The following is a 12,507-nucleotide window of genomic DNA, read 5'->3' on the forward strand; positions in this document are numbered from 1 at the left end:
GAATAAGTCCATGATTTACTTGTACATTAGATACTGTAATGATGTTTAGGGCATTACCCACCAGACCAAATCACGGAATAATCATCAATTCCAGTCACAAATAATGCATAAACAAGACAACTTGATCCCATTGTTCAGTCTTTTCGAGTCTTGTGATGTCTTATGATAGCTAGTATATAGTATATGTAATTAGTAAATCACAGTAAATGAGCAAGTAGCTTCATTTTTCTTCCCCCTGAATAGTGGAGATTGGCTTGAATTACAGTTATTAGCCATCTTGATAGTGGTCGGATATAGTCAGTTTGTCCATTTTTAGCACAGGAAAGACTGCAGTGAATGCTTCCTCAGTGTGCGCGCTCCCTGGAAAAGGACACCATGATCTTGGCATTGATATCATGTACCCTACCAGTGACAGTAAACTTACCTCACAGATCCATCTGTGGTGGTGCTGTCCTCACTGTCCACCAAAGACAGGCATTTCCATTTGCCTTGCCGTCTCTTCATTTGGAGAGGGAGATAAAAAACAAACAAACAAACAAACAAAACAAAACAAAACAACACATCAAATACACAATAATAACAAGGATTTCCTGTTAACAGAGGAAATTCTGGATAAGGAACATATCTGTTCTGAGGAAGTCCCGAATGCGTTCAAAGGAAAGACCCATGAAAATGGAGCCATGGTGGAAATAGGACCCCAACTATTCTCCATGAGAACAATAGAGGCTCATCTTGAGGCAGTGTGTGCAGCTGGGTTACCAGAGACATGGCTTTGGTGGGTGGAAATCTGAAACTCTGAGAAAAGGAATCCTGATTTCATTGGGTCAAATAGACACTTTCATTTTTAAAAGGAAAAATGCAAGGTGCAAAGTAGAATATCAAAGGTACCTTATCTCATAGCTTAACAAAAACAACAACAACATGGGCATGGTGTGATCTCTGTGAATATCACATAGCAGACGCATCTGAGTGCAGACACTCAGTCCAACCAGACTAATCACACCACCTAGAGGCTAAAAAAGGGAGGTGCATGCTTTCTTCCGTAATTTTCCATTCCTAGTGTGGCATCAAAGTATGATGAATGTGACAACAGTTGGCCGGGATATGAATTCACAGAAGCCTTTTCTTGGATTCCTAATGGCTAATTACTCAGATGCATTGAGGCGACCTCACTGGGCCTGGCACAGAATGCACACAGGATTCAGCAGAATGCTGAAGAGTGAACACTACAGTCTGCAGTGTTCTGTATATGTACATGAGTGTGTGCATAGATGGATCGGCTTTGGACAAAAGAAGGAACACATCAGGCATCTGTTTACGTTATATTCAGTTATCCTGTTTTAATACAAAGTCAACATATCTACATACATGGTTCTAAATCAATCAACAGAGTCTGAAGTAACAGGTTGAAAGTTGAAACACTTAGTAGCACTTGACCCTCATACAGTACTGTTCAGTACCATTTGGGCAGCCTCACTGACCTCTGCTGGGGTTTGTCCTTGTCCTCTGTTGAAGTGTGCGCTTAGAAATGTGTGTTTTTTTCAGTAGGCCACATTAAAGACTCATTTTGGGGGGTGTTTTGTGCCATTTGTTTCCAAACTCCTGTGAGAATCCCTCCTGTATTGGCATTATGGCCATTATGGATTGTGTGCACACCAGCCTTGCTTTGCTTTTTTTTTCTTTCTTTCTTTCTTTTTTTTGACGTGAGTTGTGTTATCCTTGGGCATGCTGCTCAATTTTAATTAATAAAAAAAATCACCTTCTCTCCTCTCCGGGTAAGAATGACAGAGAACTCACTGTGCTCGCAGGAAAGATGACACAGCAGAATAATAACATTTATTATGCTATGTCCTTTGTGCATTCACTGCCAAAAATGCAGTCACCCAAGTGAATAATTAACAGCTAATTGAATGAACAATTGAATGATTAAAAGAGAATTAATTCTGGGCTTTTGGACAGTGTATGTGCTTCTAGACGGACGAGGCTGCCATCGGCGATTGTGACAGTGTCTTTCTGCCTCCTGTGCTCTTTACCATCATCAGACACCCAAGGTTTAGAATTCAGTGGTCAAAGTTTAGAGCACGATGAGAATAATAATAATGATAATATCAATAATATCAAAAACTCCAGAGGGCTACAGATTACAACGCTGTACATTTTAACCTCGTACAGTAACATTTGCTTGTCAACTACACAACATTTCATTAGGTTATATTCATATAAGTAGTCCAAAACGCAATATAAATAAATAAATGAATAAAAAATTCAAGCATAATATTAACAAAAATAATAAAAATAATATTGGTTAAATATTTGACAACAACAATAAGGCTCATTTTAGTCTCTTTTGGACCTACACAACTCACCCCCACTGGCCTCCTTCAACAGCTTGTGCTAAAATGTCTGTACGAGTTCCACACGTTTTGTGCTACCTATGGATCAAAACTGTGCAAACTAAAAGTGACTGAAATGTTTTTTTCCAGATTTCACTGAAAATAAAAAGGATCTATTTCAGTCTGGTAAAAAATATTAGCTTTGTGTTTATATATTATCTTCTTAAATTGAATTCTTGGATATGCTTATGCACTTGGCCCATTAGGATCACTCTCCTAATATAATTGTATAAAATATTTGAAGACTTGGGATCAGAGAGGAACTCAAGAATATGACATGTTGTCAACTAGTATCTCTGTCTCAGTAGTTCAACACTTGAATGTCTCGGCTCTCTGTCACTGAGAGGCAGCGTGACGTGATCTGTGCGTCTATAGATTATGTGCATTTCCTTACTTCAAACGGATCGTTTCAGAGAGGAGAGGACTGCGGGCTCTTCCTCTGCTGGCTAGTCTGCAGATAGAGGAATGTCAAAAAGGGAAACTACGCCGAGCTTCCTTTTCAGTAATCCTTACAGGGTGCAGACCATTACAAAACAATTTAAAAACAATGTGATATTGTCAATCCATGGTGGGTCCATTGAGGGTTTTTATAATAACTGGTCTTATACAAGCCATCACATTTAACTCTTCGCGGCATACACACAATATAAGCAGCATGTTGTGATTAAAAGGAAACAAACTAAAATGGTAAAACTACCCACAGGAACATGTTGGCCAGATTAATGGCCCCTCCATTTATGATCACGAGAGATTGTTTGTGTACACCAGGTTTCAGATCTATCCGCAAAACCGTAATGAAGCATCGTCCTTTCATGTTGGTAATGTACTGTATGCTGAAACCACCGTATGACTCCATCAATGCTCTCCCGCTGTTCTTCAGCAGAGACACTTGTATGCTTCCAAACTTGAATTGCTCTTCGAGGCACTGAAGGTAGAAGATCTGCTTCAGTATTGGTACTGTTACTTATGGGTGTTTCTGATGGCATTGTCATTCTCCAGATGGTTCACAATCAAAGTCCTTCTTCTTGTCGCAGCAGCCGCAGCTGTTTTCTCCGTCAGCTGAGTCATGGGAAGATTGGTCTGTCTGATCTGAAACCATTCAACTCCATTGGCAAAAACAGTTTGAATGCACTGTCACTCCAATTGAAGATGCAGCAATTTTTCCAGGCTTTGAACTGTTTTTTTTTTTTATTATTATTGATAATTACTTGTTTTGAGGATTTTTTTCATAGATTTTCTCTCTCCATTAATATTTTTTTTTTTTAGAAAATTGATCACGACATTTGATAGGATACTTGAACACTGAGGTAATAGTTTGCAGTGTGACACATGACATCCCAGATGCGGTCCTTCCAGGCAGTTCCTGAGAGTGCATGTGTTGTTGATGCTTTTTTATTTGTATTTTTAATCTTTTTAATTTTTTTTTTATTTTTGTTTTTTCATTATTTTGAACTTCAAACTCCAAAGGATGTCAATGATGGACTCTAATCATTCTTGCTGTAATGACATCGGTCATTGGTTTTTGGTAAAGTTCATTATTTACTGTGGCTTTCTCTAGTGCTGTGGACCATGGGGACCTTAGCTGATGGCGATCCTCCCTTTCGCTTATGTTGCATAATGGTCAAAACTCCCCAGGTACTCGATGCCAGCTTGGTAGCAGAAGCGGTACTCATCCTGCAGTGATAAACAATAGATTGAAAAGTGTTTACATAATTAATATCTAGGCAAACATGAACAAGCACACCAAACAGCTGTGTATCAACCAAACAGACTACTCTCCTGATGGCCTGAGACCTCTTTATGGCTTTACATGTGAAAACCTGTTTTTAAAAAACAATGTTACAACTGGCTTTGCTAAGACCGTATGTCGTAATATTTCATGATCTTTGATTATTTGTCAGAGAAGAGAGTATTTTACCTCCGTCTGCACCATAGCGGGCCGTTGTGTTCGCAGCATTTTGACAGTTTGGAAGATGTCCACGGCACCTTCGTAGCGCATCCTCTCCAGCACGATACTGAGGGTGATGAAGACGCCGGTCCGGCCCACTCCCGCACTGCCACACGAGGGGGAGAGATGGCGGTTAAAGTCTGGCTCCATTATCGGGGTGCGCCTAATACACTAATAGCCCTGTCTGCATCACTGACTTCCCTGAGTAATGGCACCAAATGTGCATTTCATTATCCACTCCTAAGATATAGAAGAGATATCTCCACGGCACTTGTAATAGTGCTTGTTCTCTAAAAGACCTGCGATGACCTTTCTCTCTCTTAGCCTGGCCTAGCCATGCATAAACACGCATACGTACGCACACACACACACAAAGAGAGACAGACACACACACAGACAGACAGACAGACAGACAGACAGACGGACAGACACACACACACACAGACAGACAGACAGACAGACAGACGGACAGACACACACACACACACACACAAACACACACGCACACACACACACACACACACACACACACACACACACACACACACACACACACACTTACTACTTGTCATAATGTTTCAATATCACTGACCTGCAGTGGACTGAGATGGGGCCATCCTGTCCAAACTGCTCCTTGGTTTTGTGCACCTGCCCGATGAAATCAATGAAACCCTCTCCAGACTTTGGCACTCCCTGTTCAGGCCAATCTGTGAATTGGAACTGTCGCACTGTCCTGGACTGCCCATCCTGAAATACAAGACGGTCAAAACATTGGAGATCACAAACTGCTTTGACAGAAAACAGCCTCAGTGCTCTAAAATGACCCCTCTCTTCTGTGTACGAGTTTTTTTTCTCTCTGAACAACAGGTGTTTATGACTGTCCCTGTTGCTTGCTTTATTTGCTCTTTTTATTATATATATCTGTAGACAAATATGGTGAATTTACTGGTCCAGATAGAGTTGGCAATGCAACCGTGGTCGTCCAGCAGTTAGTGTTGGGGGTTGGCAAGGGTTGGCTATCATTAAGGTGAAAGTGTGTCATGGAGACAGATGACTGTGCTCACCCTGGCGTCTGTGACCTTGAACTCTCTCAGGATGTACTGCGGCATGTTGTACTCAGCCATGGGGTCCACCACAAAGTACTGGTAACGGGCCGAGCGCTCTGCCGGCCAGTACTGATGGCACTTCTCCTGTGGGGTCAGACAAAAACAAACACCGCATCAAAGACCGGCGGGGCCGAGAGAGATCTTTAATGCACACAGACACGGAAAAGTACATTAACGGACAATGGACTTACATTAATTGGACTAATGGACATTAATGGATAGTAATAATTCAAACATCTAGGTTTTTGGTTTGTGTAAGTGACATTTTCCAGAATCGCTTTGTGTCTTAAATATTGAATTTTGCATCAGATTTGCTGCATTTTCCAGGAGTAACTCACCCGGCCCATCTCCCTCAGCTTGGTCAGCATCACCACGATAGTGGAGTTGTGCTCCCATAACATTCTCCAGAAGTCTTCGGTCGTCTCAGCCAGCGGACCTTGCGTGGCGATGTAGGCTCTCTGTTGCCTGCGATAAAGACACACAGCAGCACTCATTTCAGCAACACGTGCATCTCTCCGTGGGCTTTTGAAAACGCAATTGGAATGCGCGAACGTGTCTGCTGGGTTTTTCTTGAGGTGTCTGTGATCCCTAAACGCAACATTAGAGAAAGCTGCTGATAAACCCAAATAAAGCAGCGCGCTGTGGCCCCAACAGAGCCATTTATCATGCTGTGGAAACTTGGCCGGGCACCAGGTGTGCCTCACAACTTTGTCCCCATTCATGCCTCTTCCCTTAATGTGGCGCTGCCCTTGCCAGTTAACCTCTGCTGTCCTAGAGGACTCTTATCTCAGGCTTCAGAAGCCCCAGAGCCGCCGAGGGTGCCAGCCTTACATGGAGCAGCACAGCCTACACAGCACACACAATATACAGGTCCACTCCACACAATGTGCACAGCACACACAGCCTACACAGGCCCACTCCACACAATATACACAGCACACACAGCCTACACAAGCCCACTCCACACAACCTACACAGCACAAACAGCCTACACAGCACACACAGCACACACAGCCTAGACAGCACACACAGCCCACACAGGCCCACTGCACACAGCATACACAGCACACACAGGCTACACAGCATACACAGCCTACACAGGCCCACTTCACAAAGCACAGACAGCATACACAGCATACACAACCTACACAGGCCCACCCCACACAGAATACACAGCATACACCGTGAACAATACACATCCCACACAGCCTACTGCCTCCCCTTCCTACATTTTTTTTGCCTAAAATCTAGAGGGGTGACTTCATATTTCACTAAATGTTCCACAAGCGTACGACCTTTCTATTGTGTTGTGCTTTAGTAGCTGCACAAAGGCCTGTTGAGGCCTGTCCTCTATATCATAACTCAACCCAACCCACCTGTATCCATCTATATCATAACTCAACCCAACCCACCTGTATCCATCGATGCCATAGCTCAACCCAACCCACCTGTATCCATCTATGCCATAGCTCAACCCAACCCACCTGTATCCATCGATGCCATAGCTCAACCCAACCCACCTGTATCCATCTATGCCATAACTCAACCCAACCCACCTGTATCCATCGATGTCATAACTCAACCCAACCCACCTGTATCCATCTATATCATAACTCAACCCAACCCACCTGTATCCATCGATGCCATAACTCAACCCAACCCACCTGTATCCATATCATAACTCAACCCAACCCACCTGTATCCATCAATGCCATAACTCAACCCAACCCACCTGTATCCATCGATGTCATAACTCAACCCAACCCACCTGTATCCATCGATGTAACTGGCGTTGATGTAGTCGGAGCCCTCGAGGCCACGTATCGGCTGTAGGCACACGCGGGTGGTTTCATAGGGCATGATGTTGACCAGGCGGTTCTTGAACTTGTTGCACGGGAGATTGGCACTGACGAACCTGGACGTGTGAGCTTTCGTGTTGGCCAAGCGCTGAGGAGAACAAGCAGGACAAGGCGGTCAAGCAGACTGAGGGACACCTAGAACTTACTGTAGAGATGCATTAATCACGCCTGGCCTCTTTGGAGTGGACAGCAGAGTGCTCTCATTTTCAACTGCTTCGTCAGTAGATATACTGTACATATTTTCAGGTAGCATGATTATATAACATGATTGTTAAAATTATTTTACATGGAAACAAAAATATTTTGTCTGTTGGTAATGTTCCTATCTCCAGCCTCAGTTGTTTAACTAGAAAACTGTAAAAAATCTCCCTGTGGATAGTTTCCTGAGTGTGGGTGTGTATCTGTGGATAGTTTCCTGAATGTGAGTGTGTATCTGTGGATAGTTTACTGAGTGTGTGTGTGTGTGTGTATCTGTGGATAGTTTCCTGTGTGTGTATCTGCGGGCAGTGTTCTGAGTGTGGGTGTGTATCTGGGGGTAGTTTTCTGAGTGTGGGTGTGTATCTGTGGATAGTGAGTGTGTGTGTGTATATCTGTGGGCAGTGCTCTGAGCGTGTGTGTGTGTATCTGCGGATAGTGTTCTGAGTGTGTGTGTGTGTGTGTGTGTGTGTGCATGTGCGGGCGCACCTTGAACTCAAGTTCCATGCTCGTGACGTGTGTGTGTGTGTGTGTGTGTGTGTGTGTGTATGTGCGGGCAGTGTTCTGAGTGTGTGTGTGTGTGTGTGTGTGTGCATGTGCGGGCGCACCTTGAACTCCAGCTCCATGCCCGTGACGTGCTCGCCGGCCTCCACCTGCTCCAGCTTCTGGATGTAGGAGTAGAGGGAGCGCGCGGCCACCTCCGTGTTGCCGCAGGTGACGGCCTCCAGCAGCGCCTCGTGGATGAAGCCGTACTGGTCCTCCGTCTGCACCATGTAGTTGCGCTGCGAGCGCATCAGGGTCACGTGGCCGTACACGTCCACCGTGCGCTCGTGCTTGATCCGCTCCAGCATGGCGTCGATGACGATGAAGCAGCCGGTCCGCCCCACGCCGGCGCTGGAGAGCGGAGCGGAGCGGAGAGGAGAGAGAGCGGAGAGAGAGCCGAGACCGGCCGTCGTTCAATATCAGTTCCACGGGCAAAGTTCTCCCCATGTTTTTAGAGCGCTTTTTACATTTTAATACACTCATCCGTGATTACAATACAATTTCCTGATTCACTTGATAGTATTTTAAATGATTTTAAAGGAGATGTTTGGATTAGACAAATACAGTGCAGAGGGATACAATGACATGTACTGGCTGCGGGGATTAAGTTGATTTTGAATGGAATGCCACTGGCCCTAATCCTGACTCCAAAGGATGGACTTTCAAATCACTAAACTGTGTGTAAAACATTCCCCTCCTAATCTCCCAGGGACAGGAGGCTGGAGTGTTTCACATAGACCCACTGACCTGCAGTGGACGACCACAGGGCCGGCATCTGGAGGGTTGCACGCCTTCACCCTCCTGAGGAAGGCCAGGAACGGGGTCGGGTACTCGGGCACCCCGTGGTCGGGCCAGGCGGTAAACTGGAACTGACGAACCTCTCTCCTCTCGTTGGTGCCGTTCTGCGAAGGGTGGGGAGAGAGAAGCCACAAAGTGGCCGTCACTTGCCGCCGGCCATTGTATGACAGATGGATTTGCAGATCAGGGCAAAATCATTGTGTCGGATTATTGTAAAGCACAATAATCCATTTAGGCAGCATGCCATCCATGCTGATTTCAATGTGTGCTCTAGGTCATGGGTCTGGGTTTGACTTATGTCAGATGCTGTCAATGAAAACATTATGCCGACATTTCAAGTAGTGCATTAGACCTCCGTTTAAAGCCACAGCTAGAGGCTAATGTTGCCTGTGGGTGTGAGTGTCTGAGTGTTTGTGTGTGTGTGTGTGTGTGTGTGTTTATGTTTGTGTTTATGTCTGTGTGTGTGTGTGTGTGTGTGTGTGTGTCTGAGTGTCTCTCTGTGTGTGTGTGTGCGTGCGTGTGTGCGTGCGTGTGTGTGCGGCTAAGGAAGTGCTGACAAAGATATGCTGAAGCGCAGGCACGGATCAGGAGAAGACAGCAGGAGAGAGTAGAGTCGAGATAAACAGTCAGAGAGGAAGTGAGACGTGTGTACGTACAGTAGGCACAGGTACCTTGTGCAGAGAGAACGTGCGCACACAGAAGGTGGCCAGCTCCATAGTGTCCAGCAGAGTGACCTGAATCATTCCGTAGGTGTCTGTTCCACGACTGGGCCAGTACTGGTCACACTTAATCTACAAATAAAAACCATAACCATCATAAACCCATCATCATAAAATCACCGCTTACTTTCTCAAAGTCACCTTCGTCATCATCATCCTCCTCCTCCAATCACATCACATTTAGCACTCACTACATGATGACCAAAACAAAGGCAAGGTGGACACATTTCATACACATACAGTAGTCCATTAAATGTGCTCTACATAAATAAAAGCAAAATGAAAATATAAAGACAAAGAGGAGCTAGACATGTACTCAATGACACTCCGAGAATAAATAAAGGTTGAATGAATGAATGTACTAAACATAACGCTAAAGAAAATTAAAATGCAAAACGTACAGTAAAAACTGGCCACAACTGTATGTCTATCTCGTCCCCATTCCCTAGTCATATGTATGGGTCTGAGAGAAAGGGCCTGTTAGTTTGGGTGGAGGCAGCCCCGACCTAGCCTGGCTAGCGCCTACCACTTCTCTAATGAGACGTGGTCTGGCAACCAAACGTTCATTTTCTCGTATTTGAAAAAAATGCCCAGATCCGTTCATTGGGCACCACGGCTGTCTATCAAATGCGTCTGTGCATAGCTCATCATCGTCTTGCTTTCCCCCCTGTTCTGGTGATTGGTCCCCTATCTCAGGCAAAAATTAGGACGGTAGTTCCCAGACTGCCTTAGCAGCGTGAATCAAACCGCGCGCAAGGCAGCATGGGAACACCCAGGCTAGCCCCCACCTACACCACCCCCTGAATTACAAGCTCTGCTTTTCCCCTCCACTGTGAGGGCCGCTGTGATGATCACTGTTATTACAGCTCAGAGCTGCGGTTGTGTCTGAGTGAGGGGCGGGTCAGCTGAGCCAGGGCCTCACCCGTGACTTCTCCTCCAGCCTGGTCATCATGACCACCGACGCCGCCCGCTGCTCCCACACCATCCTCCAGAAGTCGCCGAAGCTCTCGGGCAGCGGCCCCTGCGTGGCGATGTAGGCGTTCTGCTTACGGTAGCCATCGACGTAATTAGCGTTGATGTAATCACTTCCCATAATGCCTGAAGAGAAACAACACCGTGGAACATATGCTGTAAATAAAGTGGCTAATAATACTTAGTCATGAATAATTCTGTTTCATCAGAAAATAATTGCTTATATAATTATCATACATATAACATAATATTGAGTAGCGGTATATACGTTAATGTATTCTCGCATGTACATGGATGATTAGAGAGTCATTGCTTAGGATTATTTGGTGCTCGAGGGATTTCTTTGTGGAGCTGATGGCACCATTCAACTCAATAGATGCAATCGGAGTCGCCGTGCCTTCAGACGAGCATTGATTATTGGAGAGCGAGAGAGCCAGCTGATGGGCGGGCCGGCTGGAGCCTGGTCAGCTGGACCCCAGACTCACCTTCAATGGGCACCAGGACGACTCGCGTGTGGTCGTACGCGATGACGTTGGCGTAGCGGTTCTTGGGCTTGTTGACCTCCAGGTTGGAGTGCTCCCAGGTGAACTGCTGGCCAGGATCGACCGACTGGAGTAATCAAGAGAGAGAGAGACGGGAGTTCATAAAACCCAAATCTGGAGGTCCGTGACCTTTCACAGCGTGTGCCTTTCAGGCTGGTCAGAGAGACACAAGCAGGAAAGCGAAAAAAGGATTCCCGTTGCTACAATGCTAAATCATCTTTCAGCACGCCGACATTTATTCCTTCCCTAATAGAAACCACCAAAGAGACTATTATTTCAGGATTACGGCGGATCAGTATTTTGCACTGACATAAAGTAGTATTAAGATCAATAAAAATATAGCATTCCTTAGCATGCGCCGCGAGCGCGATTCTTCAGCGGGGCTAATTAAGGCTGGATTAGCGGCGGCTGCCGTCGAGCGGACAGCGCGCTGGTAGAGAGAGAGAGAGAGAGAGATGGAGAGAGAGAGAGAGAGAGAGAGAGAGAGAGAGAGAGAGAGAGAGAGAGCGCTCGGCTGCGGCTCAAGGTGACTTTGCCCCCGGCCATCCTCGCGCTTACTCACCTCGTACTCCTGGGAGAGCCGGAGGTTGTCGTTGGCCTTCAGCAGCTCTGTGTGCTCTGCCAGGTCGGAGATGGGGATGGGGGGGTGACTCATCATACCTGTGAAGGGGGCAAGGGGAGCGGACGCAAAGGTCATTCCAGGGAAAGAGGGAGGGGGGACGGGGAGGATGGAGGAGGGAGAGGGGGGAGTCATTTAAAGGCCAACCTCCCGCCTTAAACAAAAGCGGGAGAGAAAACACCCTTGAGTGGAGCACAGTCATGAGAAACATCTGCGTTAGTCAGAGGAGCGGAGAGAGCCCGGTGCTTTGCCTGCGCGGTGGGTGGGATCCTTCTTTATTTATTTCTCTCCGCCGTCTCTGCCCACAGATTTAGACTGCGGGCAGGTGTGATCGTGCACATTTTTGTGACTCATAGTAATGACTGCCCACCCGCCAGGCAGGCGTCCCTTTGATTCGCCGGCCCGTGGACGGAGCGGGCGGGGGAGGGGGGGGGGGGTTGAGCGCGGCTGGAGCAGGGCGCCTCCGCCAGACGAGGCCGCCGCCTGTTCCGTGCTAAATGACGTCAGCCGGCCTCGGCTTGAGGCCGCCGTAATTGCTGCCCTCCCGCGGACGCGGCGGACCACTAGCGCGCTGAGCCGCTGTGACACGCCCGCCCGCTAGCCACGGCCCGGCCCTGCCCACTGCACAATAGCGCGCCTCTGCGAGGTATTAATTAATGGCGGAGGGGAGACAATAAAGGTCAGCCCTTCATAACTAAGGCAAAGCGACGGCCGTCCTGCTAGCGCCGCGGCTTCAGCTGTGTGCCTCAGCGCTTTTCTCTCGGGGGGGCTACGGGCTGGTGAAGGGGGGCCAGCTGACCTGAAAGGTCGCAC

At 46.8% G+C, this 12,507-nt stretch overlaps 1 protein-coding gene across 2 annotated transcripts in view; it reads right to left on the minus strand.

Annotated features, from left to right (window-relative positions):
- Positions 1-1,320: 1,320 nt before the first annotated feature.
- LOC134068495 (receptor-type tyrosine-protein phosphatase S-like) overlaps positions 1,321-12,507 on the minus strand; it is a 79,129-nt gene continuing 67,942 nt past the window's right edge. For both annotated transcript variants that reach the window (XM_062524155.1, XM_062524147.1), the window contains 12 exons: positions 11,638-11,735; positions 11,019-11,142; positions 10,484-10,659; positions 9,514-9,633; positions 8,792-8,946; positions 8,110-8,395; positions 7,216-7,394; positions 5,786-5,912; positions 5,406-5,531; positions 4,934-5,088; positions 4,312-4,447; positions 1,321-4,067 (listed from right to left, as the gene is read on the minus strand). In XM_062524155.1, the coding sequence (XP_062380139.1) occupies positions 3,999-4,067; positions 4,312-4,447; positions 4,934-5,088; positions 5,406-5,531; positions 5,786-5,912; positions 7,216-7,394; positions 8,110-8,395; positions 8,792-8,946; positions 9,514-9,633; positions 10,484-10,659; positions 11,019-11,142; positions 11,638-11,735 (1,751 nt within the window). In that variant the 3' untranslated portion in view covers positions 1,321-3,998. The remainder of the gene's footprint in view (positions 4,068-4,311; positions 4,448-4,933; positions 5,089-5,405; positions 5,532-5,785; positions 5,913-7,215; positions 7,395-8,109; positions 8,396-8,791; positions 8,947-9,513; positions 9,634-10,483; positions 10,660-11,018; positions 11,143-11,637; positions 11,736-12,507) is intronic.

The sequence above is a fragment of the Sardina pilchardus genome, chromosome 2 (assembly GCF_963854185.1).
Source record: "Sardina pilchardus chromosome 2, fSarPil1.1, whole genome shotgun sequence".
In the NCBI taxonomy this organism is placed as follows: Eukaryota; Metazoa; Chordata; class Actinopteri; order Clupeiformes; family Clupeidae; genus Sardina; species Sardina pilchardus.